The 14,260-nt window shown below is 33.7% G+C and overlaps 1 protein-coding gene across 1 annotated transcript; it reads right to left on the reverse strand.

Annotated features, from left to right (window-relative positions):
* Window positions 1–11,989: 11,989 nt before the first annotated feature.
* On the reverse strand, window positions 11,990–14,205 carry LOC133877798 (small ribosomal subunit protein uS8z/uS8w). Its single transcript, XM_062316212.1, has 4 exons — window positions 14,079–14,205; window positions 13,784–13,934; window positions 13,518–13,678; window positions 11,990–12,276 (listed from the first exon to the last, which is right to left on the reverse strand). The coding sequence occupies exons 2-4, from the start codon at window positions 13,914–13,916 to the stop codon at window positions 12,178–12,180; spliced, it is 393 nt and encodes a 130-aa protein (XP_062172196.1). The 5' UTR covers window positions 13,917–13,934; window positions 14,079–14,205; the 3' UTR covers window positions 11,990–12,177.
* Between the last annotated feature and the right edge of the window lie 55 nt (window positions 14,206–14,260).

A 14,260-nucleotide genomic window follows, 5' to 3' on the forward strand; every position in this document is an offset into this window, starting at 1 on the left:
GAGGCTTGGTTGTGATTCCATCAAAGACCCCTTCAGGTAGGAGATTTGGTTGGGAAGCATTCACAATGAACTTCGTGTTATAGTTAAAGGCATGATTACTGCAATAGGTTTTGTAAGTACGAGTGCTTTGTAACTTGTTTTATCTTTGGAAAGTTTGGATAGTGGATTTCTTGATTTTGGCTACCCCGGAGTGGTTTTTCTCTTCACAGAATTTTCACTTTGTTAACAAATATCTTGTCTATTTTATTTTCTGCATTTAAGATATTTTGTTGCACACGAACATGCATTTGATATTTAGAAGTCAAATATTTATTTTTCAAATTTTATAAAAGTTCCTAAATAAAGATACAATCTTTACGATTATTATTTTGAGAATGTCTCAGCTGGGTTACTTATCCTTTTCTAATAATTTTGAATACATAGATTAAATTTATTTATCAATTTCATTTGTATTTTAAATTTTTGTGTTGAATTTTTCTTTTCTATCATTGACAAAAAAAAATAAAAAAAATAAAACTCTCTTGTCCTCACAAACCGCACATCCATGTTGGGTTGGATTCAAACACTTTTCTTTAGTGAGAAAAAAAATATATATCACAAAGCTACAAGATCATCAATGTTGATACCTAATTCAATTGATTTGCACTACAAATTAAAATCCAAATCCCCTTCTACCAAATTCTTAATCCTAACGTAAGCTACATAAATAAATATTGTATACAAAGCATCTATATAGGATTCATGGAGTCTTGGGTATGTTTGTTAATGTATTTGGACAGTGGCAGAGCCAAATAATTATGATTGGAGGGGCTAAACTAAAAATATGCTAGAGTCTAGAGATTCATATACTTCATACCAATGACAATATATGGGCCTTGGTTCTTGAACTTATTTATCTTATAAGAACATAGAACTAAAAAGAATGAAGAGAAAGCTATAAAAACTGAGAACTAAGAAGAATGTAGTCTATGTAGAGAAAGCTTTTCATGACTATCTCTAATTCTATTTTAGTTTTACTTTGCAATGACCGGAAAGCATTCTGCAACAACAAAAATTGACAAAAAAAAAAAACCCTAATATCTAACTCTAAATACTCTAAATAGCTTGTCAAATTATGAACTGAAAAATAAATTAAAAAAGTCAGAACAACCCAGTCACCCAAACCCTAAAAGCAATTACCATGTCCATAATAATTGTTGATGCCTCTCTAGTCCCCATGGCAATGATGGCATGCACAAGTGCACTTCTTCTGTTCTTCAATTTTCTCTTGGTTCTACAAAGTAACAAAGAGTCAAATACTAATAGACTATCTCTTCTCCGTTTCATTTTCTCAAGCACACTTCTTGCCTTCTACTTCCACCACACGATTGACTGATTGATACGTTTTTTTTTCTTCTTCATTTCCCATGTAATGATGATGTAAAGTTCCTGACACAGTGACACTAGTAGTAGGCTGAGGCATTGAGCATAAGAGTATGGAGAATTTTTTTTTTACGTATGACTGACTTGATTTTACACTTACAGGAAGAAAAACAAGGAAAATGTGGTCGGGCTAGGACATTAGAAATGTCTAAAAAGAGGTGGGCCGTAAGGTAGGGGCCATTAGAAAAATTACAATTTTTTTTAAAAAAAAAAAAACAGGGCCCACGGCCCCTTCTAGCCTAGGAATGCATCTGCCACTGTATTTGGAAGTGATTTTTGTCTTTTATTTGAAAAATGTGTTATAATGTAACATAAAAGGTCATTCAAAAAAAAAATGTTAGACTTACAACTTGCTAACACATGTAAGCAAGTTGTAAAGTTGTAGACTAGTTGTTGGTCTAGTATTACTTAAAGTGAAAACGTAATTTTTATATGAATTATTTCTCATGCATGTGTGATTGTACCTTATTTGTATTGTTTTTACCTGCCACATTTCTCTTATAAATAGTGATCATTGATATTGTGAAGTATATCAAAAATAAAATAAAAGCCCAATGTAATCCTTAGAGCAAATCTTAAGGATGGACGTAGATGCCTCTATATTTTGTTACAAAATTTTAACATATTAATGTCTTTTCTTTTTTTTTTGAACACATATTAATGTCTTTTGACTTGAGAAAAAAAAAATAATCATAAATAAATGTCTGACATAATTTTGACTACTTTGTTTTAAAATAATTTTGGAATAACTTTCTGTCACGAGTCAGTATGAATTTGTTTTTTTTTTTTTTTTTTTTTTTTTTTTTTAGTGGGAGTCAACATGAAATTATAATGTCTTTTACATGCGTAATCAACTTTTAATTAGTAAAAATAAAAAAACAATTAGGGAAAACAAGTATGATCCAAAATCCAAAAGCAGGAAGATCGATATTGCAAAATATGATATAATATATATATATAAATGCTAGAAATATATGCAAATATTAAAAGTTAGGCAAATTGCATCCACGTTCCCATTATAATTATAATCGAAAAGTAGAAGGAAAAAAGAATATATATATGGGCCAGGAAGTTAATGCTCCAAGCATATGCTTAGAAGATCCTCTCCCCCACAAAAACATATTCTCCTTTAAAGCTCGTTAACCTTCCCTTCACTCATTCTCTTTGAGACATCATCCCTGGCCTTCATCTAGCTACCTGTACGTCCGGCCACTGCATTTCTCATGGCATCAAGGACATGCAGCGGCGAGACCAACGGCGGTGATGAAGAGGAAGATGGCGGTGGGCACATGAATCGTGGCCGTTGAAGTTGCGGGACATGTTTGATCATCGGTTGGGCAACTAAAGACCCTTTGGCAGTGTATGTAGAATGAGATCATTTGTGGTTCAATCTTCGTCAATCATGAAAAGAATTCATGTTATTTTCTCTTTTATTTTCGAAGCTTAGATGAATAATTAAAGCTCTTGGCTTTTCTTGCCTTCTTTGTGAGTTGCCCTTTTTTTTTTGATTTTTTTTTGATTTTTTACGTTGGCGATTTAGTTCAAAATATTTTATTTTATCTTTCTTAATTTTTAATTTTTTATATATTTTTATATTATGCTATCGGCAACCAACCCAATCCAAAATAATCGCATGTACCAAACCAAAAGGCCATGCATGAAAGGGGGCGAATTATGTCAGAGTACGAGATTGTGTGAAATAGACATGTATGTAAAGATCAGATTATCTGAAACTGGATAAAAAAGATCCTACGAAACTTTTCTGTTACAAGGGTTTGGTTCTAGATCTTTCTTATATAGTTTAATGATCTTTCTTGTATAGTTTAAGTAGAGGGTAAAGAAGGTTTCATTTCTCTTAAAATAGGTGAGAATGTGAGATCTTTTCTCTTTGAAGAGTGTAGAAAGATATCACATCGGAAAAGATGAAATTCTATCTTATATCATGATTACAGGCCAAGGTATAGTGAGGGAAAAAAAAAACTTTTATGTTGTAGGTCGCACATGAGAGGAAGGAGGAAAAAGGGGATGACCCATCGTGAAATTTATTTGAAAGAGCTAAAATTATAACTTTGTGTTAGGACTTACAAATTAAAGGTAATCTCATGTAAACAAATCTTACGGGGCATAGACCTTCAAAGAGTAACAAATCAAAGGATTATATGTACCTGGTGACCGGTGAGAATGAAAAAACAAAAATCCTTATCTATTTTAAGGATTTGGCTCTGAATTTTTCTTGTATAACTTAAGTGGAAGGTATAGAAGGTTTCATTTCCTGTGAAATGGGTGGGAATGTGAGATCTTTTTCCCTTACAGTAGTGCGCGAAGACAAGACATCAATAAGATACCACATTGAAATTTCCTTACAATAGTGTGCAAAGACGAGACGTCAATAAAATATCACATTAGATAAGATATAATTCTATCTTATATCATGACTATAGGACAAGGTACAACCTTAGGTCAAAAACTATTATGTCGTAGGCTGAACATGAGAGGAGAGATGGGAAAGGACAAGAGGCATCAATGAAATTATTTTGAAAGAGCTAAAATTCTTTGTGTCAAGACTAACAAATTAAAAAACAATCTCGGGTAAATAGTTCTTATGGGTCATATACTTCTAAAAAAGTAATAGATCAAAAGATTATCTGCACCTGGACAGAGAAAGATTCTAAAGGATTTAAACAAGCCCAAAACATTAAAAATCGACCTAAATTATTTTTAAAATCATTTAAAATAGGCCTTAATAGAAACCTAAAAAAGGCTCAAAAGGCATACTACATCATATGTGGATAGTAGATAATAGCTACAATACTTATACAGATGCGAATACGGATATTTAAAAATAATATCTGCATTTTGCAAATGTAATTATGGTTGTTGCAAAAACCACATCTTCATGTACTCATTTAGAGATCATAGCTCCTTTAAAACAATCATATATCTTTTTCTGTGTTTTGTTTCGTCCAACCCATTTTAACAAACTAAAATCTAATTAGACCAATTAAAATATGACTAAGCAAAGCCAAACTATCTGATTATAAGAGTTTTTTTTTTTAATAAAAAAAGAAAAAAAAGAAGTAACTTTCTGATTGTGAGTTATTAGCTCTTGTACATGATTGCATTAGACCTGCAGTTGTTAACGCTTCTTTTTTTTAATTTTTTTTTTTTAAATAAAAAAACAAAAACGTTAACAATAATTCAAAACATTACCTTAAAAAGCATTATCACTCAAGGACATGGGTGTGACTTCTGTAATGAGAATCCTCATGTCCACCGATGTAAACCGGCTTAAGTTTCATTGATACCATAGTTAGATTGGGTCAGATTATGGCTTATATTGGTTTGAGAGAACGTTTGTAATCTCTTACCTTACAGACCGTTCAAGACCTTCTTGTTAAGGTCCGGCCAACAGATAAATGCTACTATAGTATTACCCAGATAAAAAAAACATTATGATCACCCCGGTCTACCCTTTTTTGCTTAAAAAGAATAAATAAATAAATAAATGCCAAACTGAGAGATTATATACTGTATAAACCAAGATTGATGCAAATCATATATATATATATATAAAAAGGATGCTTTATTAAATGACTTTCATCGTCCATCTTATAGTGGGTTTCCCTCTTTCATCGGATCATATTAGCCTACTACATCTCCATGTATCTCTCTGTCTTTTTCCACTTACTTTTTACGTTGGTATTTGGACCATTAATACGCCAAGATACATGTACACCTCATTAGCTCATTCTTGTGTATATCTACACAACATACAACATGTGCAGTGCAGGGGTGGGACTAGAATTTTTTAGACATGGGAGACGATGAGGAATTCAGAGATAAAAATTTGATTTTAACAGAATTATAAAATATTTTTTTTTTAAAAAAAAAAAAACAAATATTTTGAGACTTGGCTGCTGTAGCCCAAACATTCTTAATAGTTCCGCTCCTGCACATGGGTCATGGCCTAACACTTCGCTGAGACAAAGACCATGCAAACAAGTTTATTGGAATTTATTACTGGCTATGAATATTTCCATGTAATTCCAACAATTAATGTTGGGATGCTTTTGGACTTTTAACACATGACAGCTCTTCCATGGTGCCGACTTAGATGAATAATTTCATAATGAAGTGGAAAATTATAGAGAATAGAATTTTTTAGTACTTCGATGTTAGACACCTACGTCGATCATTAGGTGCCTTATAGCACCCAGAATAGCACATATAGAAAAATGTATTATAATTTACGAGAAATGATATTTGTATTTTACTATCATTCTCTTGTCCTCTCTACACAAATTCAATGGTTGATTTTTAGAATGGAATGACGGGAGAAGAATCCAAGTGTACTAAACACCATGTCTCATAATTTATATATGATAAATGCTTCTCTTTTTTTTTTTTTTTCTGAAGAAATATGAGAAATGCTATACACACTCATACTCCCATACTTTTAAGTGTACATTTCTTGACGTGACAGTGAAAATTACAATTAGATTTTGGATGAATCACATACTATTAAGTTATGGATACAATAATAATTTTCACTACCACATCAAATATCGCAAGAGTGAGGCACGTATAACATTTCTCTTTATTTATATAGACTTTAAATTGGATTGTTTAAATTAGTGTAAAAATGTCATACGATATAAAATAAATATCCCATTTTGTTATGATAAATTACTTGTGGTAATTCGTTACAACTTTTTACAAATACAAGGTTGATAAAATTAATTTTATAAGTTAATTCCTACATAAAGATACAATCTTTACGGTTATTATTTTGAGAATGTCTCAGGGTTAATTACTTATCCTTTTCTAATAATTTTGAATACATAGATTAAATTTATTTATCAATTTCATTTGTATTTTAAATTGTTGTGTTGAATTTTTCTTTTCTATCATTGATTAAAAAAAAAACTCTTATCCTCACAAACCGCACATCCATGTTGGGTTGGATTCAAACGCTTTTCTCTAGCGCGAAAAATAAATAAATAAATAAAATCACAAGGCTACAAGATCATCAATGTTGATACTTAAGTCAATTGATTTGCACTACATACTAAAATCCAAATCCCCTTTTACCAAATTCTTAATCCTAACGTAAGCTACATAAATAAATAATGTATACAAAGCATCCATATAGGATTCATGGAGTCTTGGGTATGTTTGTTAATGTATTTGGGCAATGGCGGAGCTAGATAATTGTGATTGGAGGGGCCAAACTAAAAATATGCATATGCTAGAGTTAGAGATTCATATACTTCATACCAATGACGATATATTAGCCTTGGTTCTTGAACTTTTTTATCTTATAAGAACAAAGAACTAAGAAAAATGAAGAGAAAGTTATAAAAATTGAGAACTAAGAAGAATGAAGTCTATGTAGAGAAAGCTTTCCATGACTATCTCTAATTCTATTTTAGTTTTACCCTGGAAAGCATTCTACAACAACAAAAATTGACAACAAAAAAAAAACACTAATATCGAGCTATAAATAGCTTGTTAAATTATGAACTGAAAAATAAATTAAAAAATCAGAACGACCCGGTCACCCAAACCCTCAAAGCAATTACCATGTCCATAATAGTTGTCGATGCCTCTCCACTCTCCATGGCGACGATGGCGTGCATAGGTGCACTTATTCTCTTCTTCAATCTGCTCTTGGTTCTACAAAGAGTCAAAGACTAATAGACTATCTCTTCTCAGTTTCATTTTCTCAAGCATAGAGCACTTCTTGCCTTCCACTTCCACCACACAATTGACTGATTAATATTTTTTTTTTTCTTCATTTCCCATGTAATAATGATGTAAAGTTCCTGACACAGTGACACTAGTAGTAGCTAGGCTGAGGCGCTGAGCATAGAAGAAGTATGAAGAATTTTTTTTTTTTTTTTTTTTTTTCTACGTACAACTTACTCGATCTTACACTTACAGATAGAAAAACAAGGAAAATGTGGTAGGGCTAGGACATTAGAAAAGTCTGAAAAAAAGGTACGCCGTAGGATAGGGGCCATTAAAAAAACTACTAATTTATTTTTTTCCAACAGGGGCTACGGCCCCTTCTAGCCTAGGTAGGGCTGAGCAAATCCCCGCAGAACCCGCCCCTCCCCGCAATACCCGCCCCGCCCCGCCTCGCAAAGCCTAAAATCCGCACCCATGGTGCGGGCCACGGGGCCTTATTTGGGCCCCCTGCGCAATGCGGGGCTGGTTGCGGGGCGGGCCCTTGAAATTTTTCGGGTCCCCGCCCAGCCCCGCCCCGCAGATTTTGAAAAAAAAAAAAAGCAAAAAAATGTAAAAAACACAAGCAGGCTAAAGCAGCCACTGCAGTCTGCAGGCTTACAGCCCTTTGGGCTTTGGCCCCTTTCAATTTTTCTTACTTGTCTCAGTTTCTATCCTTCTAAGTTCTAACGAATCTAACCTAACCCTAACTTTAACTTCTCTAAGTTTCTAACTCCCTAAGCGCCGCAGTCTACATCATTGCATCACATTCACTCCGCCACTCTCCTCAGTCCTCACCAGTCACCGGCCCTCACGCCCTCGTCGCCTCATGCCCTCACCTCCCCGCACGTCAGAGTGTAGCTCATCTCAAAGTAATTTTCGGAGAAGAACAACAAGAAAGTAAGTATTTTTCTAGTGATATATCTATGCAATGTCTTATTAAATCCTTTGTTGTTTCATAATTCTGATCACAACTAGCTCTAACTGGATAATAGACATGTCAAATGAGTTGAGATTGAAAGAGATATAGGCTTCCATGATGAGTTGGTCTTTGAGGAAGATGTACTGCCAGATCTAGCAAAAAATAAATTAGTAATGATCAAATTTTGTAAAGAGGTTATGTATTTTTGCACAAGAATTATGAAGCAGGATAATGTCCAGCCAACTGGATCGGGTGTTTGGTTATGCAAGAGTCTGGCCAAGTGGCCACGGTTGGGTTGTCTCTAAGATGTGGTCCTACCTGTGGCTTCTTTATATATATATATAAAGATAAATAAATAAATAAATAACAGTAATAAAAGATTAGATATAAAAACACAATGCAAGTCTTTTTTTAATATGTGTGTGTGTAAAAACACCATTTTTCTCACCTTGGCATAACCCGCGGGGAACCCCGCCCCGTCCACACCCACCCCGTGCGGGTGCATGGGATTTTCTGCGGGGTGCGGGGTCGAAAAATCCCCATCCCCCCCCCTCCCCCCCACCTCATGCTCAGCCCTAAGCCTAGGAATGCATCTGCCACTGTATTTGGGAGTGATTTGTCTTTTATTTGAAAAATATGTTATAATGTAACATAAAGGTTATATATATATATGTTAGACTTACAACTTGCTAACACATGTCAGCAAGTTGTAAAAGATGAGTTGTAGACTAGTTGTTGGTCTGGCACTACTTAAATGAAAATGTAATTTTTAATACGGATTATTTCTCATGTATGTGTACGTGATTGTACCTTATTTGTATTGTTTTCACCTACCATATTTTTCCTATAAATACTAATCATTTATATTGTGAAGTATATTAAAAAATAAAAGTATAATGTAATCTTTAGAACAAATCTTAAGGGTGGATGTAAATGCCTAGCTAACAAGGAACCCGCTTCCACTATTTTCTCTCGTTTTTATATTTTGTCACAAAATTTTAACATGTTAATGTCTTTTGACTTGATGAAAAAAAAAATTATAAATAAATTTCTGACATAATTTGACTTCTTTGTTTTTTATTAATTTCAGAATAACTTTTTGTCACGGGTCAGTATGAATTATTTATTTTTATTTTTTTTAGTGGGAGTCAACATGAAATTAGAATGCCTTTTACATGTGTAATCAACTTTTAATTAGTAAAAAATAAAAAAATAATTAGGGAAAACAAGTAGGATCCAAAATCCAAAAGCAGGAAGATATTGAAAAATATGATATAATATATATAAATGCTAGAAATATATGCAAATATTAAAAGTTGGGCAAATTGCATCCACGTTCCCATTATAATTATAATCGAAAAGTAGAAGGAAAAAAGAATATAAATATGGGCCAGGAAGTTAATGCTCCAAGCATATGCTTAGAAGATCCTCTCCCCCACAAAAACATATTCTCCTTTAAAGCTCGTTAACCTTCCCTTCACTCATTCTCTTTGAGACATCATCCCTGGCCTTCATCTAGCTACCTGTACGTCCGGCCACTGCATTTCTCATGGCATCAAGGACATGCAGCGGCGAGATCAACGGCGGTGATGAAGAGGAAGATGGCGGTGGGCACATGAATCGTGGCCGTTGAAGTTGCGGGACATGTTTGATCATCGGTTGGGCAACTAAAGACCCTTTGGCAGTGTATGTAGAATGAGATCATTTGTGGTTCAAGCTTCGTCAATCATGAAAAGAATTCATGTTCTTTTCTCTTTTATTTTCGAAGCTTAGATGAATAATTAAAGCTCTTGGCTTTTCTTGCCTTCTTTGTGAGTTGGCCCTTTTTTTTTTTCTTTTTTTTTTTCTTTTTTTTTACGTTGGCGATTTAGTTCAAAATATTTTATTTTATCTTTCTTAATTTTTAATTTTTTATATATTTTTATATTATGCTATCGGCAACCAACCCAATCCAAAATAATCGCATGTACCAAACCAAAAGGCCATGCATGAAAGGGGGCGAATTATGTCAGAGTACGAGATTGTGTGAAATAGACATGTATGTAAAGATTAGATTATCTGAAACTGGATAAAAAAGATCCTACGAAACTTTTATGTTACAAGGGTTTGGTTCTGGATCTTTCTTATATAGTTTAATGATCTTTCTTGTATAGTTTAAGTAGAGGGTAAAGAAGGTTTCATTTCTCTTAAAATAGGTGAGAAGGTGAGATCTTTTCTCTTTGAAGAGTGTAGAAAGACGAGACATCAATAAGATACCACATCGGAAAAGATGAAATTCTATCTTATATCATGATTATAGGCCAAGGTATAGTGAGGGAAAAAAAAAAACTTTTATGTTGTAGGTCGCACATGAGAGGAAGGAGGAGAAAGGGGATGACCCATCGTGAAATTTATTTGAAAGAGCTAAAATTATAACTTTGTGTCAGGACTTACAAATTAAAGGATAATCTCATGTAAACAATTCTTATGGGGCATAGACCTTCAAAGAGTAACAAATCAAAGGATTATATGTACCTGGTGACTGGTGAGAATGAAAAAACAAAAATCCTTATCTATTTTAAGGATTTGGCTATAGATTTTTCTTGTATAACTTAAGTGGAAGGTATAGAAGGTTTCATTTCCTGTAAAATGTGTGGGAATGTGAGATCTTTTTCCCTTACAGTAGTGCGCGAAGACGAGACATCAATAAGATACCACATTGAAATTCCCTTACAGTAGTGTGCGAAGACGAGACGTCAATAAGATACCACATTAGAAAAGATATAATTCTATCTTATATCATGACTATAGGACAAGGTACAACCTTAGGTCAAAAACTATTATGTTGTAGGCTGAACATGAGAGGAGAGAGGGGAAAGGACAAGAGGCATCAATGAAATTATTTTGAAAGAGCTAAAATTCTTTGTGTCAAGACTAACAAATTAAAAAAAAAACAATCTCAGGTAAACAATTCTTATGGGGCATGTACTTATAAAAAAGTAAACAGATCAAAAGATTACCTGTACCTGAACAAAAAAATATTCTAAGGAACTTCTCTGTTCCAAAGATTTGATTCTAAATTTTTCTTGCATAGCTTAAATGGAGGTCAAAGAATGTCTCATTTCTCTTAAGAGGAGGAGAGAACAGGTGTGAGAAGCGAGACGTCAATAAAATGTCACATTGGAAAACATAGAATTTTATCTTTGTCAACTTATCATATATTCTAAAAGCTTAAACTGATTAGAAAAAATGTAAACTTGGTTTAAATTAACGAGAAAGTTAAACATTTTTTATGGGGGCATAAACTTCCATTGTAGTAAATTAGCAATCCAATCCAAATTTCTAGCTAATGAGAAATTTGGTTGCATAACGGCTGACATAAAGACGGTTTTTTAGTTATTCAAATTACTAAGATGTTATAAAAACATCATGCGTCACGTCCGACAGTGACCAAATTTCTTGACTAGGATGGCTTACCAACGCCACCTCCTCAAGTCAGTTGTGGCATAAGCTATGGCCGAGGTAGCTCCTGAGTGGCTACACAGTTCCCCAACAACAAACGTGACGCTTTGTGCGATCCGACATGAAGGCAATTGAGGTTACTGTTACCAACACTCAATCTTGTTTATAGTTATCTGCAATTTTCTTTTGTTTTAGTTTGCTGTTGTAATTTTATTTTCACTCATTTATATAAAAAAATAATAATAATCATTGGCACAACTGACAACATTAGCTTAATGTTGGATAAAGCCCAAATTGGCACCTAAAAAACATACTGCAATGAATCGTAAGGCATTTTTTTTCAATTGAAGAACAATAAATGGCACATCACAAATTATGAGAATAAAACCCCAACAAAAATAAAGCACAACTTATAAAACTCAACAATGCTAAGGATGGAAAGCATCTAAACATATCAAACTGGTAAGCATCTAAACATATCAAACTTGAAGCAAAATAGTATTAAAACATAACAAAATATAGAAGTCCTTGCAAATTATAGAATAAATTTAATACCAACATTGGAAGGAAAATTGTCTTTTTAAGTTTCTTTTCTTTCGGCCAGTGAATAGAGAAACTACTCAGCAGATCATCCAAAATTTCAAAAAGGATCCTTAAGATGCTTCTTAGTAAAAGAACCCAAGTACTTTGCCACCGACGTTCTTCCTCCTTGCTTCTTCATGATCCATGATTCCGGCGGACGTGGTCAGCACAATATATCCAAACTGCAAAAGTTATAACACCAATCAACAACAAACACATAGTAGCTTGCCAAAACTAATGGATATAATAATGAACACATCCAATTCAGCATTATGGGTTATATCTAAAGATAATCATCCATTAAGTTATACAAATGTTCCCACAACATTAGGAATGAAAATGCGAGCAGATAAAGCAAAAACTAAGATCCGCATATATATACATTCCCTTTATATATATATATATATATATATATATATATATATATATATATATATATATATATATATATATATATATTCACTAAAACGACATCGTTTAAATTTAGTAAGTTTAGGACCTTTAGGTTATATTAAGTTTTTTTCACTATCATCTCAAAAATATACCTCATTGCATTTACTTTTTTCTTTTTCTTTTCTTTTCTTTGGTAATCAAAATCCTAATAAATCTTTCACAATGATCCTCTATGACTAATAATCGCGAATTGTGTAACAAGTTAAATCTTAATTTATTTAAGCTTACATATAGTAATAATTACATTAATTAATCTTGCATATAGACTTAGATAGTAATCCAAAACGTCATTGCCTCATATGCAGATAGGGGATAGTAATCATATAATGCAGATACTGACATGTAAAAGTGATAACCGCATTTTGTTGATGCGGATATTATTAATAACCGTATCCGCATTTTCACCCTTACACAACATATGCAAGTGTACTCCACACAAACACTACCAGCAACCACTTCCCTTGTCGAACACGCACCAAAAGTGATGGACTCCATTGATGAGATCACATCATTGCATCAAAACTATCATTCTAAAGAAGTTACATATTGCACAGTAGCACTCAATACACTTTTAGTAGGCATAAAGCACCCAATATATGGCATGTGATCCTCGATTCGCAAACATTGCAAGAAAATCTGAAAAGCTCTCAAAACATGCATATGGTTTAGGGTCCATTTGGGTTTGCAATTTCAAATCGTGAGATTTGAAAACGCGATTTTTAAAACATAGTTAAGCTTTAGATAAATAGCAATTTAACCTTTAAAATTACAATTTAGCCTTTAAAATTGTGCATTTTTAAAAATGCACTACTTGCTTGCAATTTGAAAACCCATTTTCAAATCGCAATTTTTTAAACACACTACCAAACGATACATTAACCATATATACAAACAATCACATCAATGATTATTCTTTTTGTTAGAACCAAGTTATACAAAGAACAATAGATAAGAAGTTTCTGAGGCTAACCTGTCTTGACGGAAGCAGCCTGGCAGTCCAGCCTTCGATCTCTTTAACACCAACATCAAATCGAGGACTTATAACCCCGCACTTGTTCAGCCTTCCATTCAATTCAACCACAATTTTTCCAGATCTGTGATCGTCAACATACTCAAACTCCCCAATGTAACCTTCAAAACCAAATTAAAAATAATAAATAAATAAAATTATAACTCGGATCGTACAAAAAAAAAATGAGAACACATGAGACAACAAATGAACGCAATCGAACAAACCATGCTTCTGCATGACCAGAAGAAACTTGATGATCACTTTGGAGGACGGCCTGATCATGACCTGCCGCTTCCCCCTCTTCTCGGCATTGTACATGCTCTTGAGAGCGTCATTCAACACACTGATTCTCACCATCCTCAGAAATTCAAGCTCCTGAAAAAGGTTACACCCAATCATTCACAAGCCCAAGATACACTAATTACAAATCAATCGCTACAGAGGGATCGCCATTCAACAAACAATATAAACATTTACAAATCTTGCGAGAGAGACAGAGAGTGAGATCCTGTGGTTTACCTGACAGCAGAGATGGCGGCCGCGAGTGGGAGCTTGAGAAGAGAGCAAAAGATGGACTAGGGTTTTGGCTTTGTGGGGGGCGAGCTGAATATGGAGAGCTTAACGTGGTTGGTATTTTACTAGAGTGCCCTTTTGGTTTTGGGCCCTTCTACAATTTTAGGAGCCTCGGCCCTTGGACCAAA

This window comes from Alnus glutinosa, chromosome 9, assembly GCF_958979055.1.
Source record: "Alnus glutinosa chromosome 9, dhAlnGlut1.1, whole genome shotgun sequence".
Taxonomy (NCBI): Eukaryota; Viridiplantae; Streptophyta; class Magnoliopsida; order Fagales; family Betulaceae; genus Alnus; species Alnus glutinosa.